Source organism: Pholis gunnellus, assembly GCF_910591455.1.
Source record: "Pholis gunnellus genome assembly, chromosome: 11".
NCBI lineage: Eukaryota > Metazoa > Chordata > Actinopteri > Perciformes > Pholidae > Pholis > Pholis gunnellus.
Window position 1 is genome coordinate 19,113,377 of NC_136538.1, and position 23,987 is coordinate 19,137,363.

General features: G+C 40.9%; 1 protein-coding gene across 1 annotated transcript in view; it reads left to right on the forward strand.

Moving 5' to 3' along the window:
* Positions 1–684: 684 nt before the first annotated feature.
* Positions 685–23,987, forward strand: part of LOC306702709 (inactive phospholipase D5-like) — a gene marked incomplete at its 5' end in the record, with an annotated part of 44,335 nt that continues 21,032 nt past the window's right edge. Inside the window, one exon of the mRNA XM_079168364.1 lies at positions 685–834. Within this exon, the coding sequence (XP_079024490.1) occupies positions 685–834 (150 nt within the window). The remainder of the gene's footprint in view (positions 835–23,987) is intronic.

The window sequence follows — 23,987 nt, forward strand, 5'->3', positions numbered from 1 at the left end:
GGGCTGCTGGTTCCACTGGTGTCTGTTTTACACGAGGGGCTTTCCTTCCTTCCTTCCTCTATGACACTGCATTTGCATCACCGCAACTCTCTCCATCCACCTCTTCCTCTGTGTTTCCAGAACCCCTCCCTTCTCCTCTCTCCTCCTCTTCCTCAGACATATACGCTCCCACACCGGGGATGCCTGGATTAGTGGAAGTCCTGATCAGAGTCGTCAGCGTCTCTGGTGTGCTGAGAGGTGAGCCTAACAGGTCTGTGCTCTACTAAACCCAGTGCAGCATTGATCTGCAGAGATCTTTGCATTATCATGAGAAGGTGAAGCCCTGCTTTCTGGAGCCACACTGGAAGAGGATTTCCTACAGCCTGTGGACATTTGCCAATAGTGGTGAAGACAGAGATATGATGACAGTGAAAGCTGTGTGGGGATGCATTTTAAGGAATATAATGATTCAAACCCAGATCTTGTCATCTTTTGGTCTTACAAAAAAGAAGAAGTGAGGAGAGTTATACTGAAAGCGTTGTTTTAACCATATTTCTCAACATCCTATCAGAAGACAACACACTGGAGCTGAATGCTTGCAGCAATTGCATCCCAAAAAGGACAAGTTTTCTTCAGCTATGAGCGGGAGATCAACAAGTTGATTGATTCTTTTTACCGAGAATAAGAGACCATCCATCTATCCACATGGAGCTACGAGGGATCCAGGAGCTGAGGGGTCAGGGGTCATTTGGCTCGCCAGCTCTCGGGATTCCATCAAATTCCATAATATCGGCAGTGCAGCAGCGGGAATACTCAGCCGGCGTCTGGCTTCGCAGGAAGGACAAACTGGAACATGTAAGTTCTGAATACTGGAGCTGTGGTCTGAGGAACAGATGGAAGGAGCCGACATGATGAGACAAAAATCAGAGAGCAAAAATGTTTGGCTTGTATATTTATATATACTAGAAATACTTCATTGTTTGTGAAAAAATAATAAATCCTTTGATTAAAGGGTAGTGCAATAGGAACTGAAAAGTTGGAGACCCCAGCTGTAGAGGTTAAGTTGTTTTAATCACAACATGGCGGATGCATGGATTTTCATCAACTAAAACATCACACACAACGTTATTTGTGAGTATCCATTGAGGCATGTTATTCCACGCTGATCACTGGTTTATTAAGGGATTCAGAACATCACAGTGAACATGCTTAGATTAAACAGGAGAGAAGTGGGGATTTTGGCACGAAGATAATCATTTCTGAGAGGAAGTTGGTTCTGTTGACTGCAATGTTTGAATATTGAACCCAAGACTGGGTTAGTGTTAGAAGAAGAATATGCAAGCGCTGGAGATCAGGCTTTGTTTTGGAGGCACGACTGGACAATGATGACTTACATGAATTTAATCAGAAACTATTTGTTAAATGTTTGTTGGTTCCAGTGACCTCAATGTGAGCGTTTGCTGCTTCTCTGTTTTCTACCATTGTCAATTGAATATCTTTGGTTTTGGTATGTTTGTTGGACAAAACAATACATTTGAATTTATACTCATATTCACATTTTTACGATCGCTCAATTAATTAACCGATAGTAATCAAATTCGCTCATACACTCATAAGAGTGTTGGCGTACCATGGAGTGTATTTGTTGTGTCCCATTCAAACAGTGTTGAGGAGCTTCAACTGTAAACCGTTGTTGAGTGTAAGTTTTTAAATTTGATAAATTTAACATGTGGTGGGAGACCTTCTGTTATTGCTGGAGGAACAAGCTGTTTCTTTCACTTTACACTTCGCCTCCGTCTTTTGTTTCTTTGTGATTTTCAACATCACAGATTACTTTTGTTTTCCTGTTACAAAGCAGTTGTGAGGTCCTTAGGAGACTCGCTGCTTGCAGGTAAACAACATCAGCATTCTACACAAGGCTTCCGTGTGTGTAGACATTTAGCACCGGGGAAAAGATGGAAAAGGTGTGTGTTGAATATTTGATGTTGGAGGGGAACAGTGCCGTGTCCAGAGAGCTGCTTTCAAAGCCTGTCTGCATAACCAAGTAGGATGATGAATCAGCCTGTCCCCTTTCTGCAAACCTGTACACACACACAGACACACACACACACACACACACACACAGAGTCGTGTTTTCATGACTTTTAGGGACGTTACTTTGACTTACATTAATTTCCTGAAGACTTACCTTGATCTTAAACCACGTCTTCACCCTAAAATGTAACGATTTACGTTATGGGGACGTGCATCTTGTCCCCATTTTGTCCCCAGAAGGGAGGTGAGTCCCAACAAAGTGCCTGTGTAATGTAATGGAAGATTTCTATGTTAATCGGGAGAAGAGAGTGTCATTCACAAATCAGTAAAGTCTTCAAAAGATTCAAAGTTGTCTTGTTCTGTTTATTTGCTTGCAAGGGAAGAGTGCACCACAGATACTCGGTCAGTAGTTATCTGGTTCATGCAGGCTGTGAGTCGTGGTTTCCATGTTCCTGTTTTAAACCGCCCTTCCGAGGAACTGTTCCTGTTTCAAACTACCCTTCCGAGAAACAGAGTATCATGAACTTGTCTTCATCGTAAAAACGGTCTTCATGTGCTGACATCTGTGTCTCGCAGGTCCTGTTTTTACTTCTCTATTATACTGAGATGTTAAATGTTAGTTAAAAACTTTACATGATGCTAATACATGTTTTTACCATTACAGTAATCAGATTATTGTCCCCACAAGATGGGTAAAACATGGGCACACACACAGTGCAGACAGCCACTTAAAAAAACACACACACACACACACACACACATTCTCCGGGACAAATGCAAACCCTGCAGTCTCTCTGCAACACTCTAATTATTTTTAGAACTGTTGCCATTAAGTCTGATTAAGTGGCATTCAGGTCACAGCTAACGCCCAAGATGAGTTAGCATCTGACGGATTGTGTTTCTCTTACTAGTCAAGAAAAAAAAATTCTAATATAGATGCATTACACATTTTCTTTTTATTGATAACTGGGGCTTTTTGAACATGATTCATTCAGTATTTATGATATAACTGTCACATTTAGGTTCACCAGGAAAAATACAGTTACCGAATGCATTTGTGGGAATTCTAAAGGTGTTAAATACTCTGTGATAGTTAATCACAGAACATAAGTCCATCATAAATGTTGTTCAATTGTACAGTGTGAACTTGTTGTTATCTCACAGTCTAACAGTCCTTTAAACAGACAGCAGAGCGCCAGCTGATAGCTATTAGCCACAAGCTTTCCTGTTACATGAGCCTATGCTGACTGCAAATGCTCTTCTCATATGTTAAGTGCATCTAAGTGGATGTTATACTGTTAGGAGTCTTTGGTTTATGGCTGTATGGATACGTACATTTTGTGTTAGCTTTCATTTCACATGCATGGTTTCTAATGCATATTGCATTTGAGGTAAATGACCATTTCAGGTTTCTAATGAGGCAGTTACTGGATCCAAAGTGTGTTCTCTGTATGCTCTTAAGATGGACTCAAAGTACACGAGGCAGCAGCTTACAGTCCGCATCAAAGACGGTGAAATCTCCCAGGGGACTTTTAAAGGTTGGCAGCTCAAAGCAGAGCTGGCTTCTCACACAGATCAATTTCATGGTGCCCAGTGCTGGTGTGTAGACTTTAATCCACTCGAGTAGAAACAAAAAGGATTCCGCCATTGTATCAATTATTAGTATTGATTATATGCTTTGAAAATATTTAACACGTACCCTTTTGATTAGCTTTATCCATCTTGCTGATGCTTGTCTACCATTAAGTATCAAATAAAAGCATAAATAGCCAACAGAAGGATCTGTGGACTCGGGCAATCTCAGGTACAAAGAATAAAGGTTTGATTTGGAGAATAGAGGTTACATGTAAAAACATTTAAAGCGATTCATCAAATATTCTGGAACTATAATAAAATGAGGAATGTCGGTTTTTGGAACTAAACTCGAGTGAAGAAATAGTCCTTTAAAACTAAACCAGAGCAGCAGTAATGTCTTCTGCAGCTCCGACGTTTGAGTCAAAGACGGACATGCTTTCAGCTTTGTGCTCCTTTCATTTTTAATTGGTGAGTTTTTATCTGACAGTTTTCCAGCAGGAGGAAACGCTCACCTCGAGCTTTTGTGCCGTAACTGCCTCTCAACACTTCAGCTCAGGCGTAAAGCAGCTTCCTCACATCGCTGTTAAGATGGCTTTGATTTTTCACTAAGACGTCCCAGTCATCGTTTGCCCTTCGACAATAAAAAAAAAAAAAAGACATCACTGTCACTGTGATCGGTTAATTAGGGGTGTTTTCTCATACACGTTAGACAGGATATTCTCTCTGTGTGGTAGATGGAAGACAGCCAGTGGAAGGGAAACCAATAAAATGAGAGAGGACACTCTCCATTGCCTGCAGTGGCTGATTAAAGTTAGCCCAGCTTTCACATATTAGGATTTTTATCCTACCCAAGTGATAAGGGTCCTCTTGGAGACAATGAGAGAGACACAATTCTGTGAGAGGGATGTGTTGCTGCTGTATTTCAGATGTTGGAATCAAATGTATGTAGAGTGTTTGAGACCAGAGTACCAATTACCTTGATGCTCGGCGTGTTTGGCTCCCTGTTTGGCAGCTTGGCTCAAGTTCAGCTTCACTTTACTTGGGCAGCGATTTAACGTTGTGCCCGGGCTTCTGGCTTTTAATTAAAGTGTTCCTTTTGCAGTTTGCTGCCTAAAATGTTTGATGCTGCAGCTGTTCGACAAATGAAGTCGACGATTCACTGCTGAACCAAATCACAGAAATCGATGACATGGATCAACACTCTAAACATTCATTCTGCCTTTCAGTCATCTTGCGGCTATCTAAATGCTCGTGAGACGTAATGAATCACTGTGTTTTGGTTTCTCTTGCTGAAATCAGTTGCAGCATAAATCCATCTGCAGTGAAGAAGTGTTTGTACAGTCAGAGAATATGGCACAGTGACGTATACTGTTACACAAGTAAAAGTAGCCAATCAGCTAAATATGCACTCATCAGGCATAATGCACCCTTGAGAGTGCTACTGTTTGTTATTATACAGATATTATCATAACTGTAAATGTATTAATATTTAAACAGCGTTTTAATGTCTGGGCGAGGTGAAGCCAATTGTGACTGATTTCGTTAACACTTATTTATGAGCAGTATATACACATTTAATAACACGCTGTAATGTAGCTATAATGCACCTTGCAGGACATGTGTAAGTGTACTGTATTTGTCAAGAATCGTAACGTGTACTTTGACAACATATTTTATATTATTACAACTGAGTTATGGTAACAGTAAGAGGAATTACAGATGTATGTGCACACACACACATTATTAAACAGTTATATCTACATTATAGTGTGATATAAAGCATTTAGTCAATGCTCATACTGCTTATAAATGCTGAACAGAGGTGTTAAAATGAAGTGCTTCTTCTATTTTGTATAGATCAGCTGTTGAGTAGCTCAATCTTCTCAATCTGTTAACACTTTAGATTTAATAAGCTCATCACATGTTTTATTTAATCTTTATCTAAAGCAACCGACAGCCTCAGCATTCAGATACATGTAGTGGAGTAAAAAGTGCAATATTTGGAATAAAATATGTATTTTATGAATGTTTATACATTGATTGGGTTTATATCATTTAGAACAGTAGAGGGAGCTATTGCTCAATGTTAAAAACAGTTTCTGTGTGTGCCTGTGAACACATCTGAGAGTGTGTGTGCAGGTGTGTGTTATACATACAGTACCACGATAATGAACACTATCAGTTTCAACACTAACTAATTGAATGTCTCTCTGCGGGACAAAAGGGTTTGAAGTATGCTGGCTGTCAGTTTTACCATATGGGAGCTTTAAATCTCTCTCATCTCATTTACTTTAATTGGCTGTTATATTTTTTTTCTTTACCGTGTGGCGTCTCAGACTCCAAACCTTTTACCTCTCTCTTACACACACACACACACACACACACACACACACACTAGCCGATTAATGGTGAGAATCCACTGGATGCTTTTTCATGAGGTGAACTAATTAGGCAATTAGCTGAAACTCATTCGACTCAAAGACAGGTTATTTTAGTTTGAAAAGTGTTGAGTGTGACTGTGGGGGGGGGGGCTCACTGATCTGTGAAACCCATATGTCACCGAAATGTCAGAAGGATTTAAATGTAGCAGAAACATCTGTGTGGCACAATCTCTTCATGTCTTCCAAAGAAGCTCTCTGGCTCTTTGCAGCGTTGAGCTCAGAACAAAGCTTAAATAGGAGTTTTTTCAGTATCTTGATTTGTTGGAATGTGTTGTATTGAATTCCACAGGCGAACAATTCATCACGTATAGCTGTAATATTGGAAGCTTGCTACACTCTCAGACATCCTTAATGAAGAGGATGAGCTTCAGAGTGCATCGCTTAATGCCTTTATTGCAGAGTTTCTCTCTTCATCATCTGTGTTGGTTGTGTGTGTGTCGGGTTGCAAAGTGTGTGCTGACTGTGTGATGATTCATGAAAACAGACTAGTCGCTTTTTGAGCAGCTTTTCTGATGCAAGATCCCTTCCTGTCTGTGGGATTATGATTTCTTTACCACAATATATATCTGATCTTTTCATTCAGACCCATCTATGATGAACGTACATGTCGGAGGCTCATTGAGGCTCAAACCTCTTGGTTATGGGGTTTGTTAATAACTCTGACAGCTGGTGACGCTGGACCAATTCATGGTGATTAGTCTTTAAGAAGATGTCCAAATCATACAGATGTATATAGGCTAAAATGAGGCTACATTTGGTTTAGTAGACACCTCTGTTGTAGACTTACATAAATAGGTCGACATTTTGGGAAATGTGTTGAGAAAGAGCGTGTAACAATCTTAGGCAACTTTGCAACTTGTGCATTGGTCCCATCATCGCTGCAATTAGAGACTGTATCCTGCCTTCACACCTCTGAGAACATGATTTTATAGCCACGAGTGTATTTCCTGTAACAAATCACCATCTGGTGCAGATAGATGTTCCGCTCGTATGAAGAGGCAAAATCACAACACCGAGCAGCTGATGTTTGTTGGAGAAACACTTTTCAAGGTTTTTGCCCCCCGACAGAAGCTGTGTAACTGCAATACACGTGGGATGGCACACACACACTGATTTGTTCATGGCCACATCAATTGTGACAATCAGATAAACATCAATATAATATATAAATATATATATAATAAATAAACTACATTCTACATTTAGATATCTAACATTTATTGTAAGCAGTTGTGGAGCTTCACAGCTTCAGTTTAAGTCTCAAAATCTATAAAGATGTAGATTTGGTAAATATACTGCTCGAAAAACATCCAAATAGAGCACAGCAGGTAGTCGAAGGGTTAAAATAAGCATATGTGTATGCTGCCTGACTGACCAGAGGGAGGCAGCAGCCCGACCTCTTTATGAAGCCCAGCATCTGACAGCTCCCCAACACCTACCTGAGGGCAGGGGAAGCTACTGCTAATATCTGAAGACTGGCTGAGTAATGACCTGAGATAGTTGTTTTAACACACACACACACACACACCAAACTGTCATTATAAGCCAGGGCTGAGCGATGAGTCCCTATAGTCCCGTGTTGTGAGCATCGCCAAGTCAGCAAGAAAGTCACAGTTCTGCAGAGCGACACAATTACAAATACTCTCCATCTTCTACAGATGGACGGCGGAGATGAGTGCTGATGCTGCATCACTGACGCCTGTGACAAATACAAACACCAACCGAGAAACTGACACATCCTACACCAGAGTATCATCATATTAGTGACAGATTTATGTCCATGCAATAGGCACTGTAGTGAAAGCTCCTGCTTAGAAGTGTACATGACGATTCATTAACTGTATTGGTTTTTATTTATAGTCAGGTCTTTGCTGCTGTAATGACCCAGCATCCCCTCGGGGATGAATGCTCCTCTGATGTGGAGCACAAAGACACACACAGAGAGAAACTTCAGAGCTCAGAGGCAGTCCCAGCAGGTAGAAATAAATCAGCCATAGATACGTGATTGGCTATTGATCTGATGTACATCTTGTACTCTATAGATCCCCGTAGAGGTTCTAAAGGAGCCATGCAGATTTATATTATAGATTAAACAAGCATGGATGAGATGAATACTTAAGGACTGAAAGCCTCTTAGATTTATGCTTGTGAATCCATCTCTTTACATTTCAGGATGAGTTAGGATAATACAAGTCGATGATTTTAATCACTATCTTCTTGTCACATATTGTTGAAATAAACAAGAAGAATATCCCATGATACAGATGAGCAGCTCCACTCATGGGCAAACATAACAATCTTTAGCTTTAACTAAAGATCATAACCTTTAGAACCTTTGCAAGGGATTTGTGAATGTTGGCTGCATGTGTAAAGTGGAAGGTACAGTAATAATGTTTGTTTATAGTGTTTATGTTTTTTGACAATGCAGTAAAGCTGTAGACTAGTAAACTGGATGTAATAAGCTGCAGGTGGGTACTCCATAAAAGACACAAAGACAATATATTTACTAAGGAAAATAAACAGCTGTATGTCTGGTCTGTGTGATTCTCTGCTCCATCTTGCATAAACACTACCGAGTTTACCAGTTAACGTTTGGCATTTCTAGTAAGTTTGACAGTACAAATGATGTTTGACTGATTTTAGGCAAACAAAGACTTATACTTTTACTGTTAACTGTTTACTAGTGTGTAAGTGTGTGCTGTTGCTATTGCGCTGTTGTATTGTTGTCTGACATGCACAGTGATGTGGAGATGAATTTCCCCTTGGGAACAATAAAGTCTTAAGTCTTAATGGCATTGGCTGACCACTGACCGACACAAATGAAGTATTTTCCTCCACACCTTCTACGTTGTACTGCTCTGACCAGTGAAGTGTAACAGCGCCCTCTGTTGGCCGGTCCGTGTCAGTACACAGCTGCAGGGCAGAGACTGACTTTAAAAGATTTACTATCTCTGCTCTGAGAAGGAGCTGCATTGCATTTCAATGTGCTGCCTTTGCATACTTTAAAAACACGTGAAGTTAACCTCCAAGAATTACTTCACGATGACTGTTGAATACCATGAGGCATCTCTTTCTGCATGGCTCTCTGTCTCATTCGCAAACAGGAACAGGAAATAGGATTAGTTTGTGTGCAGTGTGCAATAATTGCAATACTTGCTGCATCATATGTGATCAAGCAGAAAGCAAAACTAAATAGTGAATGAGGATGTAGGGTGATGCTACTTTGTAGCAGTTTATAAAAGTATGAATGTTTGCAAGTGGTTCACTGATAATAAAATAGAAATCAGTGTATAATTGTGTTTTAGTCACGTGGAGATTCATTAAGTGAGCACAAAGGCGGCTCAGTATCAAGTACACTGTAACAAATTGCTGTAAAAATACAAGAAATTCTCAACAGCAAGGTACTGTTCTTCGTAAATACAGTTGAATACAGTTAAATCCAGCAAAAGTTGAGGCCTTGGAAGAAAAAAAAAATTAACAGCAGCTACTGTCCAATCTTGCAGTATACTACAGTATTTTTTCCTTTTTCAGTTGACTAAGCCCGCCCCTTACTCTTCAACAGCACACGGCATCAAGTATCTACTGCTTAGTTAGCACATAGTCAACCTAAAGAAAATGAACAGAAAGCTTTAGATATCATAGACCGGTGATTTTATTCAGGATGGAAGAATAATAATAAGAGGGAATTTGAGAAGACGATTTTCAACGGACTGTGACCGAAGCACCGAAGCAGACCGAGCACCACCTGCTGCTTCAGCTCGCCTACAAACACGCAGCGGACACCGTCCATCCTGCCCCTGTGGCTCACTGAACAAGGTAATTTAGATGTTATCAAAGTTAGCATGACCGTGTTCAGTCATTTTGTGTTGAATCTACATTGTATTGTACTGATTTTTTGCCGATAACGTGACTTGTTGCATGCTAACATGCTAACGAGCGGTGCTTGCAGGACAGCGACTGCTGCAGTAGCTCACGCGGTTCACTGTGCATACGTGGTGACCCGTGTGTTAGAAAAGAATGGCATGCGATCTACCGGCACTGCCGGTCGATCGCGATCGACGTATTGGTCACCCCTGCTCTTGATTGACAACATATCGTTATTTTTTTTGTTGTACCGCGTTACCAGCGAGAGTTATTTCATTTTCATAGATACCTGATTGAATTTCTCAGCAATTGAATCAACAAGCTGAGTTAATATATATATATATTTGATATGGTTTCAGAACATTAACTATAATTGTTGTCTGCATTAGTTGCTGGTGACGCTGCTTGATAAGCATTGAAGCCACGTCGTCTGTGAAGGCATCCAGCCAAGCTTCATCACGTTGCTGCTGCGGTTTTCTCCAGCTACGATGTGTTCAACTTGCAATACCAAGAGGAAGCTGCAAGGACACTGGAGTTTGTTCAAAGCTAAATCTTCTGCAGTCTTAAATATTATTTGGATATTTTTCTGAAGGTTAATATGTTGCAACATGATTGAGCTTGTAGCCTTGATGTGAGAACGTGTAGAACAAAAATCAGACCTTGTATGTTCACATTTTTTGCTTATATGAAATATTCACACATATGTTAGATGAAAATAAGATTATTCTCACATTGTTAGTAGACACAGAGGTCAGAATACTTGTAATTTGTATTTGTTTATTCCAATGGGGTTCAGTATTAAGTGTGAATACTCTTTACATACCACACCTAATATATATATATGCTTTCTCTGTTATTTAGGCGCTTCATTGGTCTCAACCTGGAAAGAGGGACAAAGGCCAACCAGGGGAAGGTGGTGTCCAGAAAGACAGGGAAGCTGGTCCAGAAGAAGGCAGGAGCTGTCAATCCCCATGTGGCCACCCTCATAAAAAACCTCCTGGACTTTGAGTGTGGCTTTATGTAGTCCACAGCACATCTCCACATAGGAGGAAGGAGAGGTAGCCCACACTGCTGGTGTTCTTTTTTCCTTTTAAGGTAACACGTTTCAAAATTGCATTCTGTTCAGTTCTATCGAGTTGTCTCAAACGTGCAGTTCCAGATTTGTTCTTTTACTTGCTTTCTATTACACTAATGACCATAACTAAATAAAAAAGTGATACTGAAGGCGGGGTACATTTAGTAAACTATAAGAGTTGTATATAGATTGTTGCGAATCTGTTTAACATGATGCAGTGTTCTGGTCTGATTGTATTGTACAATAACGTAATTACTGACAATGTTTTTTGTTCTAATTTACTTTAATGAATACAATTTTATATGGTGCTTTTAATATTTGTATTTTGCAAAAATGTGATCACTGTAAAATTGTCAGTTATTGAATGTGTTTGACACTGCATTGGCTTTAATAAAAGCTTTTTAATGTAAGGCCATCTCTTGTTTGAGTCGTTTCTATGCTCGCAATTTTCAGGGGTTTTATTTTGAAATGTAACATTTTAAATCATTAGCTTCTAGCAGTGTCATACTGTAAATACATTCTACGGTAATGAACTGTTCATGCATTTTCTATACAGCACTGTACTGTCATACTTTTTTACAGTATGAAACCGTTGTTGTACATTACAGTAGGTATGCTGTAGAATTACAGTTAGAAGCTGGAGCCTGTAGCTGCCAGCTCTTTACTGTAATTTAACGGGGAAATTTGTTACAGTGTACAGTTAGGTGAGAGGACGGAAGAAACATGTATTTATTCTCTCTTCCCTCCCTCCCTCTGCGTCTATATGGGAGAACAGAGAAATGTGAGCTTTCTATTAGAGGGAAAGGGTGGGGAGACAGAGGGAGGGAGGGAGGGAGAGTCAGAAGGAGGTGGATAAACACACGATACGGTGAGACGAGAGGAGAGAAGGAAAGTGAGACAGAGAGGAGGGAGGACAGCAAGCATAGAGAGGAGAGGAGATGATGGTAAAAGTGACTAGGACGGATGGATGGAGGCAGATAGGCATCGTGTGAGGATTTAGGTGTGTCCTTCTGTGTTAGAGTTTTCATTCATTATACAGGCAGCACTTTCCCTCACACACACACACACACGCACACACACACACACTCATCTCACACACATACACGTGCATTTACGACCCATACATCTGTGCTGCGGAGAGAGGGACCGGCTCCCCTCCCCTGGGACTCTAGGGGAAGCGACAGATTTTACAGCTCACACACACACACACACACACACACTATCTCTGTTTCTTTCATCACACACCAGAAGAGCACATGTGTTTTAGAGTGGACTAGCGACAGATGGATGCGCCATGAAGGTGAGGTCTCCTATACATTTGTTTAGTATCTATCTATCTATCTATCTATCTATCTATCTATCTATCTATCTATCTATCTATCTATCTATCTATCTATCTATCTGAGAACTGAGATTGATGTTGTGCTCTCGACCCGTGTGCTGTAGATGAGAAAGTGATTTGTGTTGCGACTCTTCTTTGCCTTAGAGTGCTTTACACTCAAGTGGCTTTTCATACTGTGAATATGTATGTGTGTGTGTGTGTGTGTGTGTGTGTGTGTGTGTGTGTGTGTGTGTGTGTGTGTGTGTGTGTGTGTGTGTGTGTGTGTGCAGAGAGGGAGTCTTGAATATAGTGCATGATTGGAGGACAGTTGTGTTGGTGGTCTTCTTGTTTCCAAGAATCAGATTCAGATTTTGTCTGCTATACACTGATGTTTACATGATGGGATGTATCTTCATGTGTGTGTGTGTGTGTGTGTGTGTGAGTCCAGTGCATGAGGAAAGTGCTGATCCTGACTTGGTTTTGTTAATATTTCATTAAGGCGCTATCATAGTTTGCAGCGTTGTACGCCTGATAAAGATATTGATTACACGCCAACCTTGAAGCAACACTGTCTTAGTGACACAGAACTGGACTCTGTGAAGTGCGTCTCTGTTGCTGGGCAGAGCAAGCAAGACTTTTAGTGGTTCTTTTTGCTGCTTTATTTGGCAATGGGAAGATTTGATCCCATACGCATCCAGTATTTAGTTTATGAAATCTATTTAGAGCTAGGACAATAAATCCACCGATATTAGCGTATTGCATATGTAGTGTGGAAACAGAATAACACAATTCCCCAAAAAGTGGGATATCCCTTTAACTGAATACAGGAGTTCTCTTTTCATAGCGCACTTCATCACAACACAAAACAAAGAAGGCTGAAGGAAGACAAAGCTCACTCACTGTGATCTGAGGAGTATTACTGTTACTGAGTGTTTTACTGTACATCATCCCCAGAGTTTCACAGCGAGGTTTCATCTTCAACAGGACTCCTTCTTTCTCTCTGTCTTCCCCTCTGATTCGTCCTCTTTGTCTCTGTCTCTCTCTGTCTCCTGGTCCCATCAGTGTTTTCAGCCTGGATGCACACAGAGCTCTGCCTTTACAAGTGGACTGCTGGGGCAAGATGGGCTGGTCTAGTCTGACCTACTACACTCAGTGAGGGGAGGAGAGAGAAGAGCTGGGCTATTAATGGGAATAGAGAGAAATGCAAATAGGCAGAGTAAATAGAGAATGGAAAGGGCAGGGAAATTAAAATCTAGTGTTGTGACACTGTGGAGAAGAGGAGAGGAGAGGTAAGGAAACAAAGAGAAGAGAAGAGGGGAGGAGAGGAAACAAGGAGAAGAGGAGAATGGAGGAAAAACACAGAGAAGAGGAGAGGAAAAGAGGAGTAGAGGAGAGAAAAGGAAACCAGGAGAAGAGGAAAGGAGAGGCGAGGAAACACAGAGAAGGGGAGAGGAGAGGAAAAACGAGGAGTAGAGGAGAGGAGAGGAAAGGAGGAGAAGAGAAAAGGAGAGGAAACAAAGAGAGGAGGAGAGGAGAGGAGAGAAGAGAAGGACATGAGGAAAAGAAGATTACAGACAGAAAATGTGTCGTGGAGCTCAGGCAGCATCAATATTCTGGCTACACACTCCCGCATCGGTGCACATGCACACACACACACACACACACACACACACACACACACACACACACACAAACAGACCCATCAGACCATCAGGCCATGGTGCAAAGCGCCAGCACACTGTGGAGCCCAAAACACATGAAGTGGTATCCATGGCAACCAAAACCACTGTGTGTTTTGGGACAGATGCAGAGTCACTGTGATACCTCTTCAGAGACGGGTCAGTGTGGCCACACCTCTCCTCTTGAAGACGCTTGTTTACACTGCAGGTTGGAGTCTGGATTAGTTCTGGTTGAAAGCAGTCTGGCTCTGTGAGAGTCGTCTGCAGAGACACTAGTTGTGATGTACTTCCTTCTACTCTCCCTCTCTGGCAATGCAGTGTCTGTCGTAACTCTCAATGAGAAACAAGTGGAAGACCCAACTGCACCTTTATGATGGGAAAATACTTATACAGACAAATAAATAGAAACGTTTGATAAGGAACAAGTGATTCGTTCCCGGTGCAGATGGTGCCTCCATGTTTCCATTTAACAATGGACTCTGGACTCTATTAAAATATCTATTCAGCTATAGCTGAATAGATATTTTTCCATAATCACTGTTAGTCTACACAAAGCCCTGGTATTTCAGGACAGGATTCATTGCTAAAATTACCTTTATGAGCGTGTTTATGTGCATGACATATATATAAATATACGGTATTTTTCTAAATCTGGCCTTTAGACTGATTCTAGAATTGCTGATCCTGTCACTGAAGGACAGCGCTCAGACTGCTTTACCTCTATGCTGAGTGGGTCAGAAACTTGGCTGGCTCTCAGTGTTGCTTCGCTGTGGAAGAATGCCTCACATTATCATACAGGCTCTGCTGGGAGTAAAGGCTGAAAAAGTGAAAATGCGCTATGCAGCCGATGCCTATGGAAGGGCGGTCCTGTGCTGTCTTGGCCGTCACTCTGAGAGCTGCTCAGAGTTTGATATTCTGGCAGTAACATTTCAGCCGTATGAGGCAGTTTGATGTGTTTGTTTGGTAGTCAGAGGCAAGCTATTCACGAGGAACAAGAGAAAATCCTTGGACAAACTGAACTCTGATCTAGACCACACGCATTGAAATGAGTCTTTGGTGAAACCTGAGAAGCTTTCGTGATTCTTTTTCTGCATCTCTTTACGTCAAACATTGCCAGCCATCAAATCAAAAACTACAGACAAGACTTGTAAAGCAAAATGTTGATATTGACCCAGGATTCAATTTGGATGAGAATGTTTTTGATCTTGCAACTATTTTAATGAACAGACCTTTTACACAGAAGACAGTTTGACTCATAGCAGGAGATGCTCTGTTAACATTAAAGATGGTTCTCTTTCATGTTTCAATAAGCATTGTACACAATGCCAGGGTCCTGGAAGTGAAGAAACATAATGGGATGTAATCACATTAATTGTATTAATGTGCTTTTCCTGTTATGACAAGTCAAAACAGCTGCTGTTTAAAAGCTCTATTATTGTAATTCAGACCTTGTGGTTAAGACACAGTGTGGCTCGGTTGAGGCAACTACAACAACATGGCTGTGATTGTTCCACTTATTGAATATATTCCACCGGGCCTCTAGTGTACACTCTTCCACCAATAATCACACCCCTGTTGTTCAGTAAACATGATATCTTGTACACCACGATGCTTGACAGGGCTCATGGGTAATGTAGTATTTAGTCAATCTACAGGAGCCTCCTTCTACCAGCAGGCGTCGGCTGATTAACGCTTTCAAAGTGACGGTGGACCTTCAGGATCAAAACATCATTCAAAATGTCGTCAGAGACGACGGAACTGCCAGAATTCAGCCTAATGTCACTCAAGATCTTAGACGGATGATATGTAGGTCCGAAACTTCAAAACCAGAGGAGCCTTTTTTCCCCCAGCGTCCTCAAGAAGCCCTGGAAGCAAAGCTTTGCTCTTTTTTTACATTCCATGACGATAAAAGCTGCAGCAACGGTTCTTTCTATCTACTAAATTAACAATGGAAGTCACAACCTGTGTGTGTGTGTTTGTGTGTGTGTGTGTGTGTGTGTGTGTGTGTGTGTGTGTGTGTAGGTGTGTGTGTATTAGATTAAATACGCCCGTGTGGGTAAAAAACAAATGCCTTGACATATTTCTGGAGCCAGCAGCTCCGCCCTGTTCACTACTGATTGGACACACACACACACACACACACACACACACACACACACACACACACACACACACACACACACACACACACACACACACACTCTCTCTTCCTGAAACCACCGGCTCTGCCCTCTGGCAGACACATTATCCGTCATCCTGTGCTAACAAGGGTTTAACCAGGCAAGACAAACAACACCTCTCAGAACATTACAAGATCTTAGCAGAGAACGCACAGTCTGATCTATCAAAGCATTAATTATGGATGGACCTTTATTACATCAGACGCGTAGGGGGAGAGGAGAGTATGTTGACCGTTTTTCAGTCAGCGCTCGTCAGGGATTCAATCTTTGAATTACACTTGATTCATCACTTTGTTCAGAGCATAATTTATTATATACACATGTCTTAAATGTGTACATTAATATGCATTAACTTGATGCATTTGAGACGAGGGTGAGTTAAATTGCACTACGATGATAATACATCAGTATAATTGTACAGTTTGATAGCGGTTGTCTATGTGACAGATGGCATTGTTGTGCAACCAGTGGTATGTATTTTTCACAGCCACTCAGAGTCTGAGATGTGCATGTTTGTCCTTAATCATTGTGCTCTGAGTACAGGCTCTTCAGCCCCATCCGAGTCCCCGATAGTTCAGTGTTTTGTACAACTAAGTGCGAGAGCTCATCTTTTTTAATGACTGCGACAGTTTCACTCTGCATCAATTCTCTTTCAGCAGCTGTCACTGTTAACAGTTACATTTAGTTCACTTGAATTAAGGAGATGCAACATGCAGAGAGATTATAAGTTTGTGTTGTTATCTTCAAAGAGATGGTTTATGAAAACTGTGGCATTAGAGATTAAACTATTTAGATCTTTTACACAGCGGACATTTTGACCTGTCACATAATAACATTAACAATGGCTCTGTTGCATTCAAATGTCTACTACACTACATTTTGGAAGCCAATATTGTACTTTTTATTTGACAACATAAGTCACTATTTTTTTTTCAGATTTAGATTATTAATACAAAAAAGGAGAGATGAAAATAACTTTATATATTATATATTAAAAGACAAATCTTCACCCTTTAAATGAAGTAGTGTTCAACATGAGTAATCTTTCACTAAAGTTTGATTTTCCACGCAGCCAGTCATCGTCCCTGTACAGGTCATTTCTAAAATAAAAGAAGACGAAAAAAGACCTTATTGTCTCCCAGTGGGAGAGTCATTTTACATAACTCACACTTTTTATTGTCCGAATCTGGATGAGACTCAGCAGAATGATGTGCAGGAGGCAACGTTTTTTTGGGGGGCAGTATTATCTATTATCAGTGCAGAAAACTAGACTTTGTGATTTTAAAGTTCTGCAAAAAACAACACAACAAGTTGTATTGGCAACAAGACTCTGAAAAAGGTCACGGTGAGGAGTTGTTGCTCAGCTTTATTTTTAGCTGCACTGCAGATATTGTGCCAAAGCAACTTCTGGAGAGCAGTTCTCTTTGTCCCCAAGGTGATCACTTTATTTTGCTACAAAAATTAAAAAACTGACTTTGATGCAGAAAGAAAAGAGTTCTGGTCCTGAATCGAGATAAAGTTAAAGTTACACTGAGTTGTGCCGTTTGTGCTGTGTGTGCTTGTTTTCATGTGTATCTGTTAGTGCACCTGTTTGGATAGTTTTTGTTATTATGTAGACATCTTTCTCATCAGCTTCTACAATCTAAACAGTTTCTTAAGAATTGAATTAAATGACACACTGTTTGATGATTGGTTGACTTAGATCCTGATTTTAAAGCTGCTGATAATGTCCTCAGTCGGCCATCAAAAATCCAGTGGAAATAAACAAGAGAAGTTATTGTGAATCGATTCAGTCTCCCTCCTACTTCCCTCTCTCCTTCCTTCTCCCTCTCTCTCCCTCCTTCTCCCTCTTTCTCCGTCTTCCTTTGTTCGCTGCCATCGCAGTAATTTAGCCGAGGCCTGTGGCTTGTCAAGGGATCAAGCCCAAGCAGCTCTCCTGGCAGAGCTTTAATGAAACACTTTTGGCTCTCAACTGATGTGTGTGCTTGACTGGGTATGAGTATGTGTGTGTGTGTGTGTGTGTGTCTACGCTGTAAACCACCCTCTCTGTCTATACACACCAGCTGAGCCAGTGTAATTGAACATCCTGCTGATTCCACCACAAACACATGGAGTCACACACACACACACACACACACATGCACAAGCACTGAAGTGTAGCTGGTAGTGATGTGACCGACGGCAATAGGATACACTCGCTATTATGGATATGCAGAGGAGAGCAGTGGCAGGAAACGCCATCGGAAGTGTGGAGGAAAATGCACGGGTCTGCAATAACGTCTGCTTTTTAGTAAGACGAGAACGATGCGAGTACTTTCGTCGACGAAAAGCACATTGCTCACGTATCGCTACACCAGCAGGAGCATATTGTAAGTGTGACATCATGATTTTATTATTGATAGGTGGCAGTATCAGGTCTGTGTGGAGGGTATAGAAGTTGTAAAGGAGGAGAGTTGACATGCTGACTCAGAGGGTTGTGTGTGGTGCAGGGAATAGGGCATAAAAGTGATAATAATAAATGTAATCTGTAGAACTCTTCTGAGCATAATTACAAACCGCTCTCCGAGGAAGAGAGAGCTGAATAAATGAAGACGTTGGTGGAATCATCAAACACAGGGACAATAAAAAATCTGTTAAAAGATAAAAGAAAATGAAATGGAAGAAGTGGAGAGATAAAACCAGATAAAAGGTATCTCATATTCACAAAGACATTCTTATTGTAAAGGAATGTGTGTATGTGTGTGTGTGATGGAGCAAATAGGTTGGCACAGCGCAATCAGATATAACACAACACAACCAATTGAAACTTTGCACTTTGCTCAAACCTCACGATGCAGGTTGAGTGGAGATTTGGCACAGTCGAATATATAATACACACCTGGTGGGCAGGTGCACAGAAGAATAAATGCATAAGTCTTCCACTCCACGCACAGGCTGCAACAGCCAATGAAATACAGAGTAAATTCACAGACATCTATCGCACCTTTAATAATTGCTAAAATACCTACAGAATCAATCAAGTAGCTGAAAATCCGAAGAACGCAAGACACCTGTCCAAGTCAGAAATAATTCTCCAAATCAGCGTCTTAAGGAAAAATGAGTCATACATAAGATTTATTATTTAAATTTTACAGCTCCCCTTTGTTTTCCAGAGCTTTATAATGAGTTTCATTGTTTCGCTGTCCCGCCCACAACTTTACTGTTTTGGTTAATTCTGGCCACTGTACTCAACCTGACACAGACACAGCAGCTAGTGACTATGAACACAGTGAAGCATTTAGCAGCTTAGGAGGCAGACATTTCCCTCGGTAGAGACCAAAAACAGAGCTAAAAGAGAGAGCGGATATACGCCAGGCCTGAAATGAAGGATAATGTTGCTACATAAGTGCTGCATGTGTAAATAAGCAACAAGTTTGCCAACTTAAAAGGTGATGATATGACGATGTTGTGTTCACAACTAATTCTGCTGCTCCCAGGTGGTCAAAAAAGAACAGTTGTTGCAGGTTTTAGCTTAATTAAATACACTTGTTGCTTGTTTAGGAATCAGGCGGTTATAAAATAACTTAAGTCTGCACGAGTTCACTTCAGTTAAATTATGTTACAGTCAAAAATGAATCAAGGATGATTTGTTTCCATCTGTTTAACATACAGAGAAACAGGCACAATAGAGAGGACGCTCCTGGGATGTACGTAAACTCTACCGTGAACAGTGCGGACTCTGAAAGGAACGAAAGAAGCAAACTCCTGACATATCTTTTGCTCATTCTTATTGCTGACCCAGCATTCAAGCAAAGATAAGTCTTTCCACCGTTTTCAACCCACTCAGTGCTGAATTTATACATCTATATATTTATTTCCTTACAGTGCCAGAGCTGACAAACACATTCTTAAGCTTAGACAATGCATGCAGTGCTATTGTGTGTGTGTGTGTGTGTGTGTGTGTGTGTGTGTGTGTGTGTGTGTGTGTGTGTGTGTGTGTGTCTTACGTAATCAAGCGCACCCAGCTTAAAGACTTGACCAAGAGGAAGGCTTGTGTAGGGCTGACTAAATGCACAGAGGGGTGATTGGGTGAGTTAACGGTGGGCTCAGGTCTCATCATGGTCAGCAGGGCTCTCATGTCATTTTAATGGGACTTTAATTGACTTATTGATTTTGAGAGCCCAGCTGGGATCAATGGGAACAGCTGCTTTGCAAGAGGGAAGAGAGAAGGAGTGAGGGAAAGTAGATGGATCCAACGATAGCCGCTGAGATTCTGTTGTAACCGCTGTAAAATGGAAAGAAATTACGATTTAATTTAACCTCCATTCAAGATTTTAGGAAATAAGATTGATCATGCTCATTTATATAAATGAAAAAATCAGCCTTCATTGATTTCTCTGCTCTCGATGACCAAACGGCGAGAAAGAGCAGAAGTCGTCCTTTTAAAAGATGTCCAATAGTGTTGATGTAAACGAGTCACATGACTGTAGAGCTGTTAATGAGGCTGTTAATAAAACTGACTCCACTGATAGGGAACAAAGAAGCTGCTGCACCAGAGCTCTCCACCATCTTTATGCTGCAGTTAAAAAATCCACCAAAGATATAAAAAAAAATCTGCAGAAGCGACCTGTGCAGCCTGCAAAGAATCATGTTGTTCTTTTAGCATAAATATGAACATATATTAATAAATATATAGTTTTCCATTTTTAAAAAGGTTCAGTAATCTCCAAAAACACCACGTTACACGTTACTTTACACTTATGTATTCTCTTTATCATAAACAGTCAAACCAGCAGTAGTATCTGTACTAGTGTACATAACTATGAGCACCTTTCAATTGTTAAAGATTGAAAGGTGCTGACGACTTGACGTAATCACATTACAAAGTTGATATGGAGACCGTGTCAGCAGTTACCTGTTTACCAATCCAGTTGACCAGGAGCAACAATACAGACATTTGGTGTTGTGCTTCTGGCCACCAGATTAATATAAGTTTAATATTTAGTTTTGCAGGGCTCAGATTAAGATTCCAGGTCACAGGTCGCAGGAAAACAAAGGCATGAAGCAACGTTGACAATCTGCCCGGGAAGAATGTTAAGACTGTTTAGAAAATATGAGGAAAACGCATTTGAGAAAAACTGTAATTATCAACAAACAACATGAATTCTTGAGATTTCACTGCGGTCTCCAGAATGTGTGCTGAGAAAAAGACTGCAGGAATGCAATCAGGCCGCAATAAAAGAGGATCTTCAAGTCCTTGGTGCAAAGCAAGCTGTGGTGCAGTAAAAAGGGTACAAGGACTTCTTGTAACAGCTTTGGTCAGATTGTACAACATATTCATGGCGAGATAAAGGTCCCTCACACTCAACGGGTCTCTTCTGTTACAAAATAAGAGAAGAGCTTTAAGAGTCCCAGAAAGTCCAGCACACTGTCATATAGCCTACAATAGTGCAGCTGTCCGCTTTGTTAGAGTTTGGGTTGCTGGACCTAATGCAGAAACAGAGAGTCAACTACTACAACGTTTAGAGATCAATTAAACAGGTTAACAATCAGCAAACAATATATACAGGAAACTAAGAGTCTACAACATCTCAGTCTGGACCAATAGTGGTATAGATTGACGATGTGACCTATAGCATCCACAAATGTTCTTTTACGTTTCATCTCAGTTTTCTGTCTCTGTTTCAGTTATTTTACCCAGAGTTCTTAGCTATTCAAAAACAGCACACTTTGGCACAAGAAGAAACACACGTTTAAATGCTGAAATGCCACCGCCGTATCTTAAAATGTCACAAATAGCATACATTTACACCGACTGAAAACCCGCACTGCTGTTATTCTGTCTTCGCAGCATTTAAAAATCAATAGAAGTTTGGTTTTCACTATGTGTGCTGTCTTCTTTCCTATGAGATATGAGCTTAAATTCATCATCTTGTCATGTTTTGATCCGCTCTTCATGAATCTTTCATGATTTCTCCCCCTCCTTCTCTAGCAGACCTGTCTACCTCCCCCCCCCCCCACACACACACACACACACACACCGTTTTAGGAGTGTATGTCAGCTTTTACAGGTCAGCTTCAAGGCCAGCGCTGGTATTTGTCTTCAGAGACAGACACAGACCTTTCTCTATTAAGTCAGTTATTGCAAAGGTCAGGGAAAAGTTACAGTATGGCGAGGGAGGGACAGACTGCACCTGACTGGCCTTCAGAAGATGACGTATAGGTGGTTGCCATCAGTGTTTGAATGCTAGTATTTGTACACTATATAGTCAGTGTCAAGTATTAGTACATTAGGTGAATTATTTGACACTCATGAAGATAAACGTAAACCGTAAGTAGGCCATCACTGAGTTTCTAAATCACTCATCGCACCCGTTGTGCAACCATCAATCAGTCCTGATTGGCTGGGTCACACAAGTATCCACATCCAACCAGAGGCAGAGAACGCATTCTCACCAGAAACCAATCAGTTCTAGTGTTCTCTGGACAGACAGGCGCATCAGTCAGAGTCCCTCTTGTCAGGCCCTCAGACATCAATTAACTCTCCGTCAGCCAGCATATATGCTGCGACTAGTGTGCTGCTGCAATTCAAATCATAAATTACAGTTTCCTTTGCTACGGAGAGTTTTCCCGCACAAATCACACGTTAACTACACAGCTTCTGCATCCCAGCCTCTCTTGTAAAATCATGACATAGTGGATTAAGCTCTGTGAGGGATAATTTCATTAGGCCTCCGAACAATGTAATGGGCTTATACCGACAGTGCCGACGAGCCCCGAGTGGGAGTTTGGGGGAATAGATCCGGGGATGAAGGATGCAGGTAGAGGGATGGAATGACCCGATTGGGAGCACATGTGATTGCATTCACAAAGATGTATAACTGCAATGAGATCATTAGCATCATTATTAACCACCTTGGAAACAAGAATATTGGCAGAGATACGCCATTTTGGCGTGCTTTTGTCTAAGAATTAGTGAAAATGTTGGCATTTTTGTTGCATTAAGTTTCAACTCAGAATATCTGACACACTTCAAAATGTGAGATGGTTATTGCCATTACAGGGTATTTCAGTTAAACAACTTACATGTTCTCTCTTCTCTTCAGCATGCCAGGTTGTACCCTCCTTCCCGTGGGTGCACATGTCTTACAGATGGATGGTGTTCCTGCTATATTGATTTGCTCCAATTAGTCTGTGTGGATTTAGACTGAAAGTGAAAAAGACGGAAATTGGTATTAAGCCAGGTCTTATCACATGTAGCTTTGTAGAGGCAGATACAGGGGAGAGAAGTGAATAATGTTCACATTTACCATTAGCAAATCCTAAAATAACTTATAGAGAAAGAACAATGACACCATCAGCCTTTGACCATCAGAGCATCCATAGAAAACCTCCTACAGAAAAGCTTTTGTCCCTGATAAAAATCTATTTTTATGCCTCGTAAGCAGAAGGCCACCTGGACCCTTGGGTGCATAACAATGTTTCTTTAATCACATCTGAGCTTGCCAGATTAAAAAAAAGCATCAAAATACAATGACAGTGTTTAATCAAAGTCAATTTGAGTTAATAAGTGGAAGAGAAAAGTAAAGACAAGTTGTGAGCAGTAACTTCCTGGCATCTTGTTGTCACTGTGAGGTGGACAAAACCAGGCTAGCTGCTAAGCTAAGGGTCTCCTGGATCTTCTGATCTTATGGAAGAAAAGCAAAAAGACATTTCATTATTTAAAATGTTGTTGGTTCGGAACACGCCATTTCCACCGATTTATCAAGTCAAAACAAAATAACCCCACGTCAACCTATCCAACAACACAATGCCAAATTAAGTGAAATAAAACTCATTTTAGAAAATAATTAGTATGGA